Genomic DNA, 20,214 nt, shown 5'->3' with positions numbered 1-20,214 from the left:
AGGAACACTATTTCTAGGCATTCAAGCCAGCAGGGGCTAAGCCATCATAACATTTAAAAAACCCTGTCAAGCCCTGACTGGTGTGTCTCAGTGGATTGAGTGCTGGATTGTGAACCAAAGAGTTGCCAGTTTGATTCCCAGTCAGGGGACATGCCTGGGTTGTGAGCTGGGTCCCCAGTAGGGGGTGCATGAGAAGGAATCACGTATTGATGTTTCTCTCCCTCTCATTCTCCCTCCCTTCCTCTCTCTAAAAATAAATAAAATCTTTTTTTAAAAAAAGACTGTGTCAAAAATAAAAAAAAAATAAAAGGACATGCCATACTTCCAATTTAAGATGTTGGTCTGAACAAATGTGTTTTCCCCCAAATTCACTTTAAATGAAAGAAGAAAAAATATTAGAGCCATAACCACAAGGAATAACAGGGAAGGGTGTGATCAGTAGGCCAAAATTGTGAGGATTTTCTTGAAGATCTGAAAGAAATAGGGTAAAATCGGTTAAGAAAGTAGAGTCAATGAGTCCATGACACCATACTGATATGGGAAAGGGCTGCTCATAAAAGTGAATTCTCTGTTTTCTCACATAGGCTCCCAAAGACAGACAATGTCACAATCGTCTGGATCAGGGGATGAGACTGATGATGAGGCCATGTCAGAAGACAATGGTGAGTCAATGAACGAATAAAACTTACAGTTAAGTACAAATAATTTTAAGAACATGTCTAGGAAGCTTGAGTAAATTATTAAGAACTTATTCCTAAGAAGATAAAACATAACAAAACAATTAATAAAAAAATTAATAGCAATGTAGAAATAAATTTCCTGAGAGAGGATTATCATCAGGTGATAGTGGTCAAGAGGGCACTTCTGCTTTTCTTTGCTGTGGTTGTTTTATAGTGAGAATGAATTTGTGTAACATTTTGGCAAAAAACTTTAAAAGTTGATAATATTTAATGTTGCTAATGGTATGGGCAATCAGCAGTCTTTCTGGAAGTAGGAGTGTATGCACAACATTTATGAAGAGTAATATAGCAATCTATCAAGATTTTAAATATCTTCCTGTCGACCCAATACTACTTCTCCAAATATATCCTCAGAAATATTTTTACACATTCACAAAGATCTGTGTTACAGGATGTTCATTGCTTCATGATTATTGTAAGAGAAAAATGGAAATAACCAGATATCCAAAAATAGGGAAATGGTTAAATAAAGCGTGGTGTATCTTTACCATAAAATAGTATGCAGCCTTTAAACAGAATGAAATAGATCTTTGTGTACTGTCATAGAAAGATGTCCAAAGATCTCCAAGCATATTAAGTTTAAAAAGTAAATTGTGGAGCTATGTGTACAGTAATGACAGCATTAAAAATACCAAAGCTTTCTGCCCTGGCTAGGGTGGCTCAGTGGACTGAGCACCAGCCTGCAAACCAAAGGGTTGCTGCTTCAACTCCCAATCAGGGCACATGCCTGGGTTTCAGGCCAAGTCCCTGGTGGGGGGGGGGCTGTGACAGGCAACCACACATTGATGTTTCTCTTCCTCTCTTCTTTCCTCCCTTTCCATCTCTCTAAAAGTAAATAAATATAAATAAAAAATAAATAAATATGGCTCCTTTTTAAAAATACCAATACTTCCTATTAGTATATATATACAAATATATATGTACATAAATGCTGAGGAAGATGATGAACAAAACTTAACAGTGAAGGGAGCCATCTATGTTTTATCCTATATTCCTCTATATTGTTTTTATAGAAGAAGAATGTGTATGTGTGTCATTTATATAAGTAAATAAAATGGAAAGGTACCCATCAATAGAATGTAAATAGTGTGTAGAACTGCTAATAGTTGAAAAAAGGGGAAAAAAGAAATTCAGTCAGTCTAGCAAAAGTAAGGAAAAGGGAAAAAGAAACCACAATCAAGTGTGATGATTAGAATTTTTAAAGAATTGACAGGAGTATGTACATCTACACATACTATACTGTGCTGCCCTTAAAAATTATGAGGTACATCTATATACAAGTATACAGACTGGTAAAGCTGTCCATAATATACTATTTTAAAAAGTAAATCAAATCACAGAACAATTCATATAATATGATCCATTTTTTTAAAGCCAAAACTCTGTATCTCACTAAATATAATGAAAAAGACCTTTAATTACTAAGTTGTTAGCTGTGAGATTATCTTTGGGGAATGGGTTTTTGGGGGGCAATGAGTGGCGGGGAAGCCACCTTACTGTGTAGTCAAAGCTTGTGGAGAACTGGACATGTCTAAATGTACAGCTGATCATATTATTCCTTTCCCTGCTTGAAGCCCTTAATCCTGGATTGAGTCCAAACTGAAGCACTGCTTACAATTTTCACCTGGACCTGAACCTTACCTGCTTCTTTGTCTTATCTCCCATCACAACCCACAGAGGCATACCACAAGGCAGTTACACCACACGTCAGTCACACAGCATGATAATACTGCATTTGCTTAAATGGTACGTGATTTTTCTCATACCCTCATGTCTTTGTACACACTGTTCCCTTTTTCAAGTAACCCATAGATCTCCCAGTCACACATCTTGATAATATTATACACTAAGTTCAGATTTGTATTATTAATATGCAAATTACAACTTTAAGCCCCCATCTTGTGGACCAAGGAAAATCTAATTCCACCAGGTTGGACAGTGCTTCCCCCAGCCCACAAGTAATCTCAAGGAACCCATAACAAATTCTTAAATGTTCTGAAAATCAGTCCTAGTTGTCTTTGCCATCCCTGCCAGCCATTATTCCTTCAAACTGCTATGATCCAGGGTTTAACAGGTCACCACTTGCTATATTTGACTTTTAAAAACTTTTTATTATATAATTTTAATACATACAAAAGGATATTTGTGATATGTCATTTATGGAGTATAATAATAAAACAAATATCCAAGAACACATCATCAGCTTAAGAACTAGAACACTATCAATGCTTTTGAATCTACCTAAATTCTCCCCCTTTGCTTCCTCCAGAGCAATCCCCTATCCTGGATTTTGTGTTATTATTTCCCTTCCTAATTTTTTAAAAGATTTATTTATTTATTTTTAGAGATGGGGAGGGAGGGAGGGAGGGAGAGAAACACCAACTTGTGGTTGCATGTACCCCCAAATGGGGACCTGGACCACAACCAAGGCATGTGCCCTGACTATGAATTGAACCAGTGACCCTTTTGTTCACAGGCTGGCACTCAGTCCACTCAGCTACACCAGCCAGGGCTTCCCTTCTTAATTTTAATAGTTTTACCATATATATCTATAAACTTTCCTTATTTTTGAGCTTTATGAGAGAGTAATTAAATTGTATGTGTTCCTCCATGATTTGCTTCTTTCATGGTACATTATTTCTGTGATTTATGTATGTAGCTGGAATTCTGTTTTTTAAATATAATTTATTGATTATGCTATTATAGTTGTCCTAAATTTTCCCCCTTTACCCTCTTCCACTCAGTACTCCCATTCCCTCCAGCAATCCCCCACTTAGTTCATGTCCATGGGTTGTGCATATAAGTTTTTTGGCTACTCCATTTACTATACTGTTCTTAATACCCCCCTGTTTATTTTGTACCCACCATTTATGCTTCTTATTCCTTCTACCTTTCCCCCCATTCTCCTCCTCCCTCCTCCCAGCTGATAACCCTCCAAATGACCTCCATATCTATGATTCTGTTCTGTTGTGCTTATTTGCTTGGTTTGTTATTTGTATTCAATTATTAATAGTTGTGAATTTACTGCCATTTTAATGTTCATCATTTTGGTCTTTTTCTTATATAATTCCCTTTATCATTTCATATAATAATGGCTTGGTGATGACAAACTCCTTTAACTTGGCCTTACCTGACAAGCACTTTATCTGCCCTTCCATTCCAAATGATAACTTTGCTGGATAGAGTAATGTAGGTTGTAGGCCCTTGATTTTCATCACTTTGAATACTTTTTGCCAGTCCCTTCTTGCCTGCAGTTTCTTTTGAGAAATCAGCTGACAGTTTTACGGGAACTCCTTTGTAGGTAACTATCTGCTTTTCTCTTGTTGTTTTTAAGATTCTCTCTTTATCTTTAACCTTTGCCATTTTAATCATGATGTGTCTTGGCGTGGGCCTGTTTGTGTCTGTTTTGTTTGGGACTTTTTGTCCTTCCTGGACTTCTATGCCTATCTCCTTCACTAAATTAGGGAAGTTTTCTTTCATTATTTTCTCAAGTAAGTGTTCAAGTTCTTGCTCTTCCTCTTCTCCTTCTGGCACCCCTATAATTCAGATGTTGGTGCATTTAAAAATGTCCCAGAAGCTCATTAGCCTATCCTTGTTTTTTTGAATTATTTTTCTTCTTGCTGTTCTGGTTCAATGCTTTTTTTCTTCCTTTTGTTCCAAATCATTGATTTGATTCCCAGCTTCATTCCCTCCACTGTTGGTTCCCTATAGATTTTTTCTTTATTTCACTTAATGTAACCTTAATTTCTGCCTGGGTCTTTTTTTTTTTTTTTTCTGTTGCAGTACCCAATGAGTTTCTGGAGCATGCTAATAACCAATCTTTTGAACACTACATCTGATAGGTTGCTTATCTCCATTTTGTTTACTTCTTTAACTGGAGTTTTTTTTCTTTCATTTGGGCCGTATTTCTTTCTCCTCATTTTGGCAGCCTCCCCATGTTTGTTTCTATGTATTAAGTAGAACTGCTTTGACTCCCTTAGTAGCACCACCTATTGTAGAAAAGTACACCTATAAGTTGTATGGGGTAGAGCCTTAGGTAATCGCCAGGGCAGGGCAACCCATGTCACTGCTCTGTGGCTCTGCGTGGGGAAGGACTTGGAGAGGGGACAATGCCACTGCCTGGCCTCTGGAGTTTTATCCAGGAGGAAGCTGTCTCCTGGCACTCACCCTGTTGCCAATCATGTCACTTTCTCTCTGTATGCCACTGGTGTCCTTCCAGCCATTGCTCTGGTGTGGAATCACAGAGGGGATGCATCTGTGTGAGTCCTAAGTCCACTTTGGGCCCTTTAAGAGAAGTCTCTTGAGAATCCCGAAGTTTCTTCTGCTACCCCAACCCCCATTGATTTTTATAGCCGGAAGTTACATGTGTGGACTTACCTTCCTAGTGCTGGAACCCTGGGTTGTGTGGTCTGGTCTGGGGCTGAGATCCCTCGCTCCTGAGGTATCCCTCCCAATTTAGATGTGGGACAGCCTGTTCTGGATCTCCATACCTCTCCATCCTCTGCGCCTCTCCATGCCTTCACCCTTCCTAGCTGTCTGGATGAATGTGGCTTCTTTAAATCCTTGGTTGTTGGAATTCCATACAGCTCAGTTTTCTGACAAATCTGGGTGATATTTGTTTTGTAGTCTAGCTGTAATTTTTGGTATAGTTGTGCAAGGAGGGAAGGCATGTTTACCTATGTCTCCATCTTCTGGAATTAATTTTTTAATGCTGGGTAATATTTTGTTGTGTGAATATACCATGATTTATTTAGGCATTCTATCAAAGAATATTCTCTTGTCATACTTTGTAGTATCAAAGGTGATGCAGTCTAGGAACAGAAAATTTTAGCATGTTTTGAATTTTTTCTTCTTTGTTTCATTATATTTTTAATAATTTAAATATTTTTCTTTATTTGTGCCACCACTAGATATTCTCCATATCTCTATTTTTACTGCTTAATGTATTCAAGGGCAAGGGTTAGCCTTTTTGTTTCTATAAAGGACTAGATAGGAAATATTTTTGGCTTTGTGTCTTCAGGTCTCTGGCAACTACTAAACTCTGTTGTTTTAGCACAAAAACAGCCACAGACAATATGTGGATGAATGAAGATGGCAGTGTTCCAATAAAATATCCTTTATCAAAACAGGCAACTGGCTGGATTTGGTCTACTGGCCATCGTTTCCCAAAACCTGCTCTCATTTTCTGCATTCCTATAGCATTGTTCAGTCTTGTGATCATAAGAGCATTTCTATTATCTCATTTTTCCTCATTATCTTATTTCCCATGCTTCATCAGGCCCTCCCACCCCTGCCTTTGTGATTCTGAGCCTCCTATATACAAGGATAAGCCCAACTGTAAGTCCAATTCCTGAACTAGTGTGGCTCAGAGCAAGAGCTTCAACAGCAAATAAGGTATAGGAGTAAGGCCTCATGCTATGAGGCCTAGGAATGCTTTATGGCAGTGATTTTCAACCTGTGTGCTGTAAAAGTTCTTAAAACATGTAGTACCTGACTATTTAGTCAGAGCACTGACCTCTTTTCCCTTAGGTTATCAAATTAAAAAAAATGACAACAGCCAACACAACCATAGCCATCTAGTTTGAATGCTCTGTCTTGAACTATAAATATACAGGTCATATAATAGAGTTACATCTTATTGGTCATGTCACATAAGGTTGCATCTGATTGGCTAATTCTTGGTACCAGAAGTCTTTAATACAAGTATAGGCACCTGATTTTTTTTAAGTTACTTCAGAGCAAAAATAGTAGGTAATAACTATTATTACTGTTTTTTGTAAATCAATCAAAATTTTACCTGTTTTTTTTTTTTTGGTAGATTGACAAAATATATTTTTTGGTGTGCTGAAGAATGTTAATAATTAGTTTATGTGTGCCATGAGACAAAAAATGTTGAAAATCGCTGCTTTACAGGATTTGAGATAGGGATGCTGTCTTGATTTCCTTCCTTAGCACTCCAAAGTTTCTGGTTAGGAATGAAACTATTCCCTGAGAGCTAGTCTTGCAATTTCCTGAATATACTTTATTCTCTCTCACCTTAAGGATTTAAATGTGCTCCTTTTTTCCCCCTCTTTGTGCCCCCTGCTCCCTCCTACTCCCCTTACATGGCTAATTCTCACTTACACTCCATGAATTTAAATTGAATCACTCTTTCTGGAAGCTCTTCTTAACTCCCCACCCTCACCCTTCCTCCACCCTTCCTTCCTACATACACCTTATCCTCCTAGGCGGTTCAGGTGTCTCTCTGTGTTCCTCTAGCAACCTTTTATCTCAGTCCTATTATTGTCTTCCTCACCCACTAGGCCAATTGAGAACTGTTTGAGGGCAAAGGTTGTCTTTGTATACTCACCGACTGGATCATAACGGGTCCTATGGCAAGGTTTATTCAGTGTTTGCGTGGATTTGGCTAGCAGAAGGAGCTGGTTTCCACTTCAGGTGAAGATCAGCCACTGGTTGAGGGTCCAGCCAGAGAACAAACGGATTCACTAGAGCCAAGCTGTCACTGTCTCCTTGAATGTACCCTGCTTGCTGCTGTGTCCTGCTTGCTTAATGATAGCCTGAACTGAATCCAAGCTTGGCCTCCTTTTGGACACTGTGATTTGGCTAACCTCAATAAAGGAGTTAGTTTTACTATTTCTCATATTTTCTCCTGGTAAGTGGGACTCTGAATGTCTTTTCATTACTTGTCTATTACTTGAGATGATTTTATAGCATGTCTCCTTACTACATGGTAAACTATGTGAAAATACTGTATTTGGAATTAGAAAAAAGTAGGTTTGGTTTAAGTCTGTGGGCTTTGTGATTTTGACAAGTCATTTTAACCTCCTCCCCTGAGCCTGTTTCTCATCTGTGAAGTGAGGATGGCTCTGATGTATCTCACACTGTTGCTATAAGGACAGAATAAGATTGCATGTGAAAATGCCTTGAAAGCTGTAAAATCAATTGCAAATGGAATTTTGTGTTAGCTCTGTATTCTAGCAGCACCATGCCTTGCCCCAAGTACTTAGTTGCTCAATACATTTTTGTTGAATGATCAAATGAACTGGCAAGAGAAATAATGCTATTGGTGGGAATAAAGAACATTTAATGAAACCAGGAAAAACAGATGACTTGGCAATAGAAACATCCATATAGTGAGTGATAATTCAGAAGTTGGGCATTTATGAATAGTTCCAACCAAACCTACATTCCTAATGTCTGCTCTTTTTTGCTTATTAAAATTACTTAGGTTTTTAACATGATTTTGTTTGCTAAAATAAGCAGTTAAATTTGGCTATACTTTAAATATTTAGTTCACAAAGTTGGATTGGCCCCAGGCAATACTGAGAGGTCAACAAAAATGTACTAAAATCTTTCCTCCTTTGATGGTAACTTTACACCCCCAACACTCCCCCCACCCATTGCAAAGCCTACTCCTTGTTCTGTTTACCTCCATGCACTTTGTACTTGATTATTCTTAGTTCCCAAGAACCATTCACTTTAAAGACACTCTGGCTAATTTGCACCTGAAAACAAGAATTCCTAGAGAAGGGGGCTATTTTATTTTTCTCTTTCTCTGTTTTATTGTTGTTCAAGGAGGCTATTTTTTTAATCAAAAGGAATAATTGTTATTTCAGGCATTAAAAGGAGTACAAAGGCTTATCAGCGCCATTTAAATCACAATGGCACCTACTTTACCTACAGTTGTGGTCTCAACCCTGGAGGTACGTAGAAACATCCAGAGAACTTCTTAAGAATACTGAAAGCTGAGACCCTACTCACAGAGATTCTGATTTAGTTGGACTAGCTTCAAACCTGAGCAAGGGTGTTTTTGTAAAGGCTCCCCAGGCAATTCTGTTGTGCAGTCAGAGTGGGGAACCACTGATTTAACCCTACATTGGCCCTGCCCTGACTGGTGTGGCTTAGTTGCTTGGGCTTCCTCCCACAAAGCACATGCCTGGATTGTAGGCTCAGTCTCAGGTCAGGGTGCTTACGAGAGACAACCAACCAGTGTTTCTCACATCGATGTCTCTCTCCCTTTCTTTCTCCCTCCCTTCCCCCTTCTCTAAAACTAAATAAAACATTTAAAAAACAAACCTACACTGGCCTTGCTCTTGAGAAAAAGAAAAGCTGAATGCCATTTGAAGAATAAACCCTAAAGCATGGTGAGGGTGGAAGGACTGTGAGAGTCATTGATAAAGTGAACAGAAGGATAAAAATAGGCCCAGCAACTCCATAATAAGCAAGTGCTTGGCAGCACCAAAAGAAGAAGTAATATGTGGCTGATTCAGTTCCCTCCCCCAACCCCCCAAGGCAAATGGCCTGGCCCTGTTAGTCTTTAAATCTGCTTTCCAGATGGTTCCTGGATATGACAGTAGATAAAATCTCTGAGCGACAGAGCTATGTCCAAAGGGTTGTTGATATACCTGAGTCAGTAGTTCTTCAGTAGATAAGATAATTTTACATAGAAGATAAATGATTTTGTTACAAATGAAATCTGTTATTTGCATTTTACTGAGTACTGTGGGTTCAGCATTTTTGAACTAACTTGCTTATTTTATAGAGCGACTCCAGGATGGACAAAGGGTGAGTTCACATTGTGCAGCTGGATAATCTTTACTTAAGCTTTGGCCTCCTCAGTGATCCCATAGCAGCACCTTGCTGTTGATAACATAACAAAGCCCTTATTATGATATAACGTTTCGCATCACTGCTTGGTTTGCCTTTGCTGTATTTCCCTGCTTCAAAGGTGGTCTTTCAGGAAAGTGGATAGAGAACATGGGCCACATTTTACCCAGCAGTTTTTTTTTTCTCTCGACATTCTTAAAACAAAGCGTGCTGCAGAAACATCTTTGGTATTCTGAGCAAGCAGTGTATCCTATTTTTAGGGAAAATTGCACCCACGGATAAAAGACTTCAGGGAGTGGGGTGTCTATCTATTGACAAGCCTCTGCTCTGGGATGTCTGGAGAAAAAAATCAAGCATTGGGGGAAATCCTTTGATCAAAAAAGGAAACAAGTTACATTCTGCCCCTTTAGAAAAATGCCTACAGAAACAAGGGAGTGCAATTTAGAAACACTAGTCCTCAGTGTATTTCTTCCTTTATGCATATATTTACCCTTATAAATACCTACAAATTCATTCATTTACTTGATTAAAAGGCCAATCATAACTATACCTCACTTGGAAGGTTTGTAAAGTTTAATTAATGTTTCTAATGTATGAATTAAACTCACAAGATGAAAGATTCTAATACAGTATATGGAGTATGTGTTAAGTGTCCAGTCTGGCTTAGTCTAATAATGGCCATAATTCTATAGTGTCCTATACTGCATGTCTTGATTATTGTGGTTTTGGTGACTTCAACCTTGAAAAATGTATTTTTATGTTGAGAATGTGTTTAACGTTTGCTTGTATAGAATATATGTTTATGTTCTAGCTAGCCCCAATTAGTTGATTCTTGATGTAAACGACATTTTACAAAGCAATATTGGGAGGATTTTCTTCTTTTAAATTGGCCCTAGGAGGCCAAGAAGTCACAAAGTTATGGTCCTCACATGTCATATAATATTTAAACTGGTATGTGCCACAAAATGTAAATGTTAAATTTAAAAAATCACTATTAAAAATCACATATCCATATTAAGATATGCTATTTAGTGAGGACTGAAAGTAAAATGAGGTTGTAAAATGTCAAAAGGAAGATTATTAAACATATATACATATTTCCACAAAACTCACTTGAGTATATTTCACAGAAAACTTAAATAGATTGAACTACTGGGCCATCAAAAGTAAGCTAGAGCTCAAGAACCAAGGGTCTTTTAGAACTAGCAAGTCTCCGTAGAGTGAAGAGTTTAGATAACCATGTCAGATTCGGAGCTATTATTACTAGAATGTAGTTGAATATTAATAGGACTTGGCTATCCTTTATGTTACTTACAAAAGTTTATCTTTGTAGGGCAAAGCATCACCTTCCCGTTGCACTAATACTTGTAAATTCAAAAATAGCTAGCACTTCCACACATCATTCTAAAGACTATAATACATTAATTAGAACTGGGCCCACTTTTTTGTTTTGAAATGTCCTTGCTTAAAATGCAAATCCTCCTATAAGAGGTACTTTTGGGCCATTATCAGCTGGCCCGTCCATACACCCTTCTTAGGAATAGAACTACATGCATTAGAACAACCTTGTTCATAACCCTGAAAACTAGCCAGTTAATCCTTCTTTATAAAGATATGGCATTATTTTATCCTTATTCAATGAAATATTCAATTCAGTAAGTATTTACTCTGCATTTACACAGTTGTTCAGCATCTTGTGAAAATGTGAGACACAATATAAGAGGGTTTAATGTTTTAGGATACCTTCCCTTGTCTTAAGAGTTTACAGACTCATATTAGGCAGCAAGGACAATACGCTACAACCAAATAGACAGGAACCCATCTGCCCCCCTTTTAGGTCTCTAGCTGCATTTTTTGTGGCCCTGGAGCCTAAATTCCACTACAGCCTTGTTCTCAGCTGGCTCATCAAACAGCACAAAGCTGATAGAGTCCCAAGATGGTACCTTTTCTAGGAGGATTTGCTTTTTAACCAAGGATCTTTCAAGAGAGAAAAAACAAAAACAAAAACAAAGTGAGTCTGTGTAAACAAAGTTAGAAAATTGGTTTATTCTTAGGGTTCTAACTGGTATATCTCAAGGTAGGATACAAACTGCTTTTACTCCACCTACAATCCTGTCACTCCCCTGCTTTGTTTTGTTTCCTTTTTATTGAATTTATTGGGGTGACACTAGCTAACAAAATTTTACAGGTTTCAAGTGCACAATTCCACAGTACATTCTCTGTACACTGTATGGTGTGTTCACCACTCCAAGTCAAGGTTCCATCTATCACCATTTATACTCTGGTTTCTCTTCAGAGTGTACAAATCTTTTGCCTTTCACACTCCTGGTTTGAAAAGCCCAGCTTACTTGATGGTTTTTCCATGCTGTCTACCCTAGCCTACAAGGTAGACTCCAAAAGTTTTGGCCTTTTGTGCCAGGTACTCCTGAACCTCATCTTCCTTACTTCCAACTGGACATCCTACTTTTCTTATGGAAAAGCCCACTGCACTTTCCAGATTTCTTTAAACAGGCCAGGCCCTTTCAAAACTCTCTGCTTTCTGTTTCCACTGCTCAGAATGCCTTTTACTCCCTCTCTTCTTGTGTTTTTGGCCATTCTCCCTTTGAGACCCAGCATAAACTTCAATTCCTCTGTGAAAGTCTATTACAAAATTCCCCCAAATTTCTTGTTTTACCTCTTTCCACAGCACTTTGTACATCTGTTAATAGTACTGTTATGGAAATTAGTTTTGAAACTATCCGCCCCCCCCCCCCCCCCCCCCCCCGCTTCTCAATGGCAGGGACCTGGGGTAGTTTGTGGCATATGTCTTTCAATACATGGTTGTTGAATGTATCTGCGGTTGGAATGATCAACAGGTTGGCAAATTTAGTTTTTTTTATTGTTGTTCAATTACAATTGTCCCCCTTTTTTCCCTATTACTCTGCCCTGCCAGTGTTCTCTGCACCCCCTCCCAATGCCCTCGAGTTAAATACAAACTCCCAACAGGACGTTTACAAGGTTTATTGTTGCTAATTTAACCCGATTTAGAGGTTTGTTCTCATGAGTTAATCCATTTTAAAATTTTGGCTTATGGAATACGTTGGTAGAAAACATTGACTTTTGGCAATATTTTCCTGAAACTTATTCGTCAAGACAAAGTGTATGAGCCGAGATTTGGTAAAATAAGTGGCGTTTAGTATGTAAACTACTAGGTTAGTGACTCATGGGGTTGGGGGTTGGTCCTGGGAGTTGTGTTGTAGGGGTGTGTGTGTTGGGGGGGTGTTACCTTCCTGTTTCTTGGCCTTAGAATGCACCCTTAACTCTAGCCAGCCATCTTAGAAAATGCTCCTGGTAGGAAGTTAAAAGGGTTTGTAGCTGCATTACTGAGGAATGGATCAAAAGTCAGGCCCTATTCAATATTGAGTCCTTGGTGTCCTTGACATAAAAAAGAAGCAATTTATAGCTCAACTGAATGAAAAACTGTTTTTCTTGCTAGCTAAACTGTTTCTTTTCCTTTCCTATCTTAACCTCATGACATTCCTCCCTAGCAGTACACAGAACGGCATGATTATGTTTTTCTCCATTTGGGGTTACTCCCTCCCTGGCCTTGCAACCCCTCCTTATTCCTTTATCTCTTTCAAAGTTTCCAGTCTCCCTACCCTTACTTTTTACTTCCTCTCTTCCTCCATCCCTCTCCCTCCTCCCCTATTTTCCCAGCTAGCTCACCCCGCCCCTCACCGTCACCACCTTCCCTCCCCTTCAAGCTCCTTCCCGCTCCATCTCTCACCACCTTTCTGCCCCCCCCACCCCCCGCTGGCCTCGCGTTCAGAAAGCTCCAATCAGGGGCTCCGAAGGTGTCTCGGAGGCCCGCCCCTCCTCCCGGTCCACTTCTCTTACCCCCTTTTTCCCCCTTTTCCCCTCCCCCCCAAGTCCTGCGGACCTGGGGGCTTCAGGATCTGGGCGCTATGAAAAGTGTCTCCTCAGTCACTTCCGGTAAGGGCGCTGCGGCGCGAAGCTTCCCGCGGGACCGTAAAGGAGGGGGTGGGAGTTATCCATGGGACGGGGGCGGACAGCGCTGCTTAGGAAGCGGGCAGCAGACCAAGAGCAAAGAGCAAGCGGGAGCCCAAGTGCCAGACCGTCTCTGGCGCGTCTGCCGCTGCTTTCCCGCCGCTTCACAGTCAGCCAGCTCCCCCGCCCCCCTGGAGCCCGCAGTGCTTTTCTCCACCCCCCTCCTACCCCCGAACAGATACCGCCCCGCCCTCGCTGCCGCGTGACCGGAAGTGGCGCCATCTTTAGCCTCCTGTGCTATTGACAATAACAAGCCTTGGCTCTCCTCCCCCCTCCCCCCAGCCACGGCTTCTCCCCTCCCAAAGAGAGGGAGAAAAGGAGGAGGAGCTGCAGCCTCACAGACTCACTGAGTCGCTCCAGCAGAAAGGGGGGAGAGAGACCGAAAAGCAGGAAAGGGGGACGGCACGGCCGTTTACCTGTCTGCCTTCTCATTCGCTCTCCCCCCTTGTTCTGCTCACTCCTGGTGTCAGCCTATCCGCCTTCCCAAACCCTCCCATTCCCCCGGTGTAGCCCCCCCCTTCACTTTCCTTCTCGTCCTCTGTGTTTCTCCTCTCTTCTTTCTCCCCTTCCCCCTCGAGCATTGCCACCTTCTCTCCTACACGCACGCAGGCATATAAACGTAGGTTTTTGATGCTCCTCTGCCTGTTGACCCCGCTATTTTCATGTTTCCAACAGGTTTTTCTTCCCCCAATCCCTCCGCTGCTGCTGCTGCTCAGGAGGTCAGATCTGCCACTGATGGTAATACCAGCACCACTCCGCCCACCTCTGCCAAGAAGAGAAAGTTAAACAGCAGCAGCAGCAGCAGTAGCAGCAGTAACAGTAGTAACGAGAGAGAAGACTTTGATTCCACCTCTCCCTCCTCTTCCACTCCTCCTTTACAACCTAGGGATTCGGCATCCCCTTCAACCTCGTCTTTCTGCGTGGGGGTTTCGTTGGCTGCTTCCAGCCACGTACCGATACAGAAGAAGCTGCGTTTTGAAGACACCCTGGAGTTTGTAGGGTTTGATGCGAAGATGGCTGAGGAATCCTCCTCTTCCTCCTCCTCATCTTCACCAACTGCTGCAACATCTCAGCAGCAGCAACTTAAAAATAAGAGTATACTAATCTCTTCTGTGGCTTCGGTGCATCACGCAAACGGCCTGGCTAAATCTTCTACCACCGTCTCTAGCTTTGCTAACAGCAAGCCTGGCTCTGCTAAGAAGTTAGTGATCAAGAACTTTAAAGGTAACCAAAGCCAAAATCCATAATCACCTACTAAGGATTTGACACTTGAGCAGTCACGTGCTCTATTTATGTTAATATATTAAACAGTATAGAGGTGGCCTAATGTGTTATGCATAATCAATGAGGTGGAGGGAGGTCCTTTTTTGGGTGGAGGGTTCATTTTCCGGGGGTGGTTGGTATCCTTGTGCTGAAGCCTACAGCGGGTGTTTCTGTGCAGGCTTTTGAGTTCTGTTTCAGCCTATTGTATCTAATCTGTTAATCCTTACAACATTGACAATCGGTATGGGTGATCCGGATTTTACAGGTGAGAAATTTCTATTCTGAAGAGCTTTATTTATTTCAGGTGCATAGTTAGTCTTGGCACTCCTGGGATTTTTATTTTTGTGCTCCAGTAGGCCACATTCTCCAGTCCCTAGAAATGCAGGTAGTCATGATGATCTTTTCATACTCAAAGAAGATTTATAGTTAGATTTATAATGTTGAATACGATATTCCTGAAACTCATTGTGGAAACAATATTTGGAGAAAAATACTTATGATCTCTGCATTTCTTTCCAAAGGTAGGGTTTGGAAGTGAAAAATACCGTGTATACACAGAAGTAGTAACTCTGTGTAGCACTAGTGTAAAGATTACTACATATATATTTTACTATTAAAATGGGCTTTAAAGTACTGACTGCACCTTTTCGGAAAATTTGTTCATTTTTGTGTTTGAGATATGTGATTGAGAGAATTATGGATGCAAAATTTTACATTGATACAAATGTAAAATTAGCAATTTAAAAAAATGTCAGCTTGAGCTGAATTACTTTATATCTGTTAACTGTGTTTCCAGTTTTCTGACGGACTTTTTCAACACTCTTAACTGGCAGGTAATAGATGCTAAACTCTTCGTTAAGTGAAGAAGTAAATGAATGAACTAAAGTAACATTTACCAGATTAAGTGCCTTGTGACTAAATGTCAGTATTGAGAAAATTAGCTTTTCCATGCTTGTATTTTCAATATAAGTGTGGAAATCAGGAATATGCTCTGTTTTTTCTAAAGCAGAGGGTTATAGTGTTGCTTATTTTTAACCTTTTCTTTTCTCTATTAGTCCTCTCCCATTCCCAGGCGCTCAAGAGTGTTGTAATCTTCCTGATTTAATAGTAGACTTTTTTGAAGTAAATATAAGTTGTAATTGACTAATGTGTTCACTATTTCACTTAAAATATATCGATTTAATAGCTGAGAATTTTTAAACAAATGAGCTATGACCCTAATTGCATTTGCATACTGGTTTCAGAGACTTTGTTTAGATTTTTTCCTCTCATAAACTAAACAGTCGTTATTAAAGGCATTTGGATGTTTTAACTAAAAAGAATACTCATTACTGGTAAAGGAAATTTAAAGCCATTCTGAAAATACTACATAGGTTCTGGAGTCATTTGGATGTTTTAATATTTTAAAATTTTCCCTGTGGTCATATATGTAGTTTAAATTCAAACCTGAATTAAAAATGGTTCTCTCCATTTCTATGGATGCTGCATAACTGTGGGGATCAAAGCGACTTGGGTTAGAAATCCCAATTTTGCCACTGACTGGCCATGGTGACCTTGGGCAAACCTTATAAATGAATTTTCCAGCCTCAGTTTTCTCAGTTGCAAAATAGGGATAATAATGCCATGCTCAGGGCATTATTAAGAAAATTAAGATGTTTATAAAGTACCTTGTACATAATAGGTACTTAGTATTATTTTAAATTCCAGGTACAAAATTCATGTTGACTGACTTGAGTTTCACACATGATAGAATAAGATCAGGATTGCTATTTTTTTATCTTCCATTCTTGAATTTTTATTTCTTGAAGCAATAAAATTAATAGAAATAAAAACCCCTCACCTTCAATTTTAATAGGTGAGTCAAAATGACTTAAATAGTATTCTGGCATTTCAATTTTACTCTTTATATTATGCCTAAATATAGTGGTTACTTTAATATTTAAGAAGAATAATTATAAAGATCATAATTTACCCTTAACAGTAGTAATATTATTATTATATTTTATGGATCCCTCTGTTGCTCTATTCTACATACTATTCTCATATCAACCTTTTACATCCTATCTAGATAAGCCTAAATTACCAGAAAACTACACAGATGAAACATGGCAGAAACTGAAGGAAGCAGTGGAAGCTATCCAGAATAGTACTTCAATTAAGTACAATTTAGAAGAACTCTATCAGGTATGTATTAATGTGGATAAGCAGATTTGGTCTGCATAAATGGAGGTGGCTATATATGGTTTTTCCTTTCTTTTCTAATATTTTTTATTTTTTTAATTTTTTCAATTACAGTCTACATTTAATATTATTTTGTATTAGTTTCAGGTATATACATAGTGGTTAGACAGTCATATACTTTACAAGATGATCCCCCTGATATGGGTTCTTATGTCGCCTTTTGGTTCTCTACAATTTCTTGATTAATTTATGCACATTTTAATAAACTATGGGTATAGTCATATTGGTATAAGTTGGGCTTATCTCGGACCCTTCTGATTAGAATTTACAATTTGGATTACTTTGGTATAATAGAGGTTTTACCTATGCCTGAATCCCAAAGATGATTTTGGGTGACATATTCTGTTGTACTTCTTGCTAAGTTGTGTTACTTACCTATAGGAAAGGCCTCAAAAAATGTAGATATTCTCCATGGTATGCATTTTTTCCTACCTCCTTCCTATTAGCCTTTTTCCACTTCTTTTTCTTTTTATGTTCGTCTTACCTCCTGGGCTACAAGACATACCTTAGCCGAAAAATGAGCTGCAGGTTGTAGCCCAGCAACTTGGTGTGAGGTTCACTTTTGTTTCTTTTGCTTAACAAATGGGCCTGTAGTTAAAGTGTTTAATTTAAATATACTATTAAGGACAATTACTGATTTATACTTCTTGCTACCTTGATATTTTACCCTACTGTATATTTTTAAATATTTTATTTATTTAATTTTTAGAGAGGGGAAGGGAGAGATGGAGAGAGAGATCAATATATGGTTGCCTCTGCGTGCCCTACTGGGGGCCTGGCCCACAACCCAGGCATGTGCCCTAGATTAGGAATCCAACCGGTGACCCTTTGGTTGGCAGGCCAACACTCAACCACTGAGCCAATCCAGCCAGGGCTATCTTACTGTATTTTTGACACAACCAATTCAAGAAGTTACTTTCCTTTATTGCATCTGCAGTTTCACATAAAAAATAGTTAAGAGTCCAGTAGCTTTGAGGGTTTTTTTTTTTTTAAGTCCTTACCAAAGCCAAGGATATGTGTATGGATTTTAGAGAGAGAGGAAGGGGGAGAGAGTGAGAGAGAAAGAAAGAGAAACATCGATCAGTTGCCTCCCATATGCTCCCCTACTGGGGATGGAACCTGCAACCTAGGTATGTGCCCTGACTGGGAATCAAATCTCCAGCCCTTTGGTACATGAGGACAATGCTCCAGCCAGCTGAGCCACCCGGCCAGGGCAGTAGCTTGAGTTTTTGTATTGATAAGTACCTTGTAAGAATTTATGTTGTTCACTTTATCAGAATTCGTAGTTTTCATCTATTTTAGTTGCGAGGTAGTATGGTGATGGACAAACCTTGGATTAGGAGTAAGAAGACAGAGGTTTGTGATCTCGTTTTGACTATTCTTACCCTTTGGATCTTGGGCAAGGAACTAAACCTCCCTTGGCTTCTTTTTTCTCCTCTGTAAACCTGTCCTATTTACCTCATGAGGTTGCTTATAAGAATCAAATAAAATGTGAAAAACACCTTAATGCACTGTGATACAGAAATATGTTATTTTTTCATAAGCCACAGTGTGGCTTTTTCATTTGTAATTTATTAATTGAGATCACCAGTTTCTGTTGCTGTAAAAATTAAGTGAGTCAATGCATGCAAAATACTCAGAATAATGCCCAACATGGTAATATTGCTGTGTAATACCTTAAGCATTACAATGTTGATACCATAAATATAATGCTATGTGTCAGGTGGTAGTAGTACCTAAGCTATCACTTCAAGATAAATACACCTTGTTTGGCTATGTTGGTGTATTACTTACATGGCTCCCAAGTTGTGCAATAATAAAAGTAGAATTACAGAATTAGACTTGGAGAGGCCTTAAGAGATCATGTGGTCCAATATCTTTGTATTGTGTGCATGGCAGCCTACAAAGATTCATCTCATCTCATTTAAGCATTATAGAAACTCATTCTGAAGTAGATAGGGTAGTAATTATTATCCATATTCTACCAATGATGAAACTGAGTCTCAAGGAAGTTAAATAATGTGCCCAGAGGCATTTATCACCAGGGTAGTGGACTCAAACTAAGATGCCCAAGTTTCTAATTCAGTGCTTTTTCCCTACCACGCTGCCTCACTAATTAATATACCACAGCACTTTAAATGCCTCTGTAGTGCAGTGTTTAAAGGAAATAGTTTTACTTAAGGAGAAAAAAATGTGTCATCAAAGGTTTTTTTTTTATTTGTGCATATATAGGATGTTTATTTGGATATACTGTGTACAGTATCTTTTCTAACAGTTTTTACTTATTTATTTTTAGAGGGGGGGAAGTAAGGGGGAGAGAAACATCAATGTGTGGTTGCCTCTCACATGCCCACTACTAGGGACCTGGCCTGCAACCCAGGCATGTGCCCTCCCTGACTGGGAATCAGATGGATGACCCTTTGGTTCACAGGCCAGTGCTCAATCCACTGAGCCACACCAGCCAGGGTTGTGTACAGTACCTTTAATTTCAATAATGTGTTACTTTGTGTAGTTCATATTTATGATGTATTGATTGTGGTTGTTAATTTACCTTGTTACTTTACCTTGAATATTTTTCTAGAGCTTCAGGATTAAAAATATTTTTCCTGATAAATTTATTCTGTCAAATCCATTTATGTTTCAAGAGCTCATAACTTATCTTTTTATCCATTTTTTCTTTCTTGTAGTTTAGAAATATTACCTGCTGTTGTTTAATTGCATTTATGTAGCCTAAAATCAGCAGTATAACTTTCCAGTATTTGCATTTTACATAGTAATTTACTACATCTGCAATAATAAATTCAAAAGCATTTGTGTCTAGCTCTTTTGTTGTTTTTTTTATCATAATTTATAAATAATCTTTTGGATTCTCAGAAAGAGTATTTTGAGATGTTCAAGTTCAAAAACAAGGATAAAAGGATAAAGGGAGTAAAATTACTTCATGCCATCTGGATTTCAGGTGTGTGTTTGATTTTGACTGGCTGAAATGTAATTTAATAATACTCTCCTAAAATTGAAACACTATACAAGTATGTAGTGTACCAAACAAAAGCTCTCCAAATCTCTCATTTTCCATCTGATCCTCTCTTTGTCTCTAATGTAGCCACTTATGTGGCATATATTTATGTAGAACTTTTTTCCATGTATGCAAAACCATTTTACTTTAAAGCTTAAGCATGAAAGTCCTTAGTGTGGATTGTATGCACTGCATCGTGAGTTTTTAATTTCTGAAAAAGAACATGTTCTTCTGAGTGCATTTGCAGTAAGCAAAGGTTGTCTTTTAAAAGTGGTTTTTAAATGAGAATTCTACCTGAGT

General features: G+C 38.9%; 1 protein-coding gene across 10 annotated transcripts in view; it reads left to right on the top strand.

Annotated features, from left to right (window-relative positions):
• Positions 1-586: 586 nt before the first annotated feature.
• The window catches only part of CUL4B (cullin 4B), a 57,611-nt gene continuing 37,983 nt past the window's right edge, over positions 587-20,214 (top strand). For 5 of the 10 annotated variants that reach the window (XM_036016797.1, XM_036016799.1, XM_036016794.1 and 2 more), the window contains exons 1-3: positions 587-662; positions 14,070-14,618; positions 16,726-16,841. In XM_036016797.1, coding sequence (XP_035872690.1) covers positions 602-662; positions 14,070-14,618; positions 16,726-16,841 — 726 coding nt within the window. In that variant the 5' untranslated portion in view covers positions 587-601. Of the gene's footprint in view, positions 663-13,142; positions 13,320-14,069; positions 14,619-14,805; positions 14,923-16,725; positions 16,842-20,214 lie in introns of those variants that run through there. The other 5 variants (XM_036016795.1, XM_028523197.2, XM_028523199.2 and 2 more) reach the window with 5 other exon arrangements.

Source organism: Phyllostomus discolor, chromosome X (genome assembly GCF_004126475.2).
Source record: "Phyllostomus discolor isolate MPI-MPIP mPhyDis1 chromosome X, mPhyDis1.pri.v3, whole genome shotgun sequence".
Lineage (NCBI taxonomy): Eukaryota > Metazoa > Chordata > Mammalia > Chiroptera > Phyllostomidae > Phyllostomus > Phyllostomus discolor.
The sequence above is the reverse complement of the archived record's forward strand: the minus strand, read 5'-3'. Positions and strand labels throughout refer to the sequence as shown.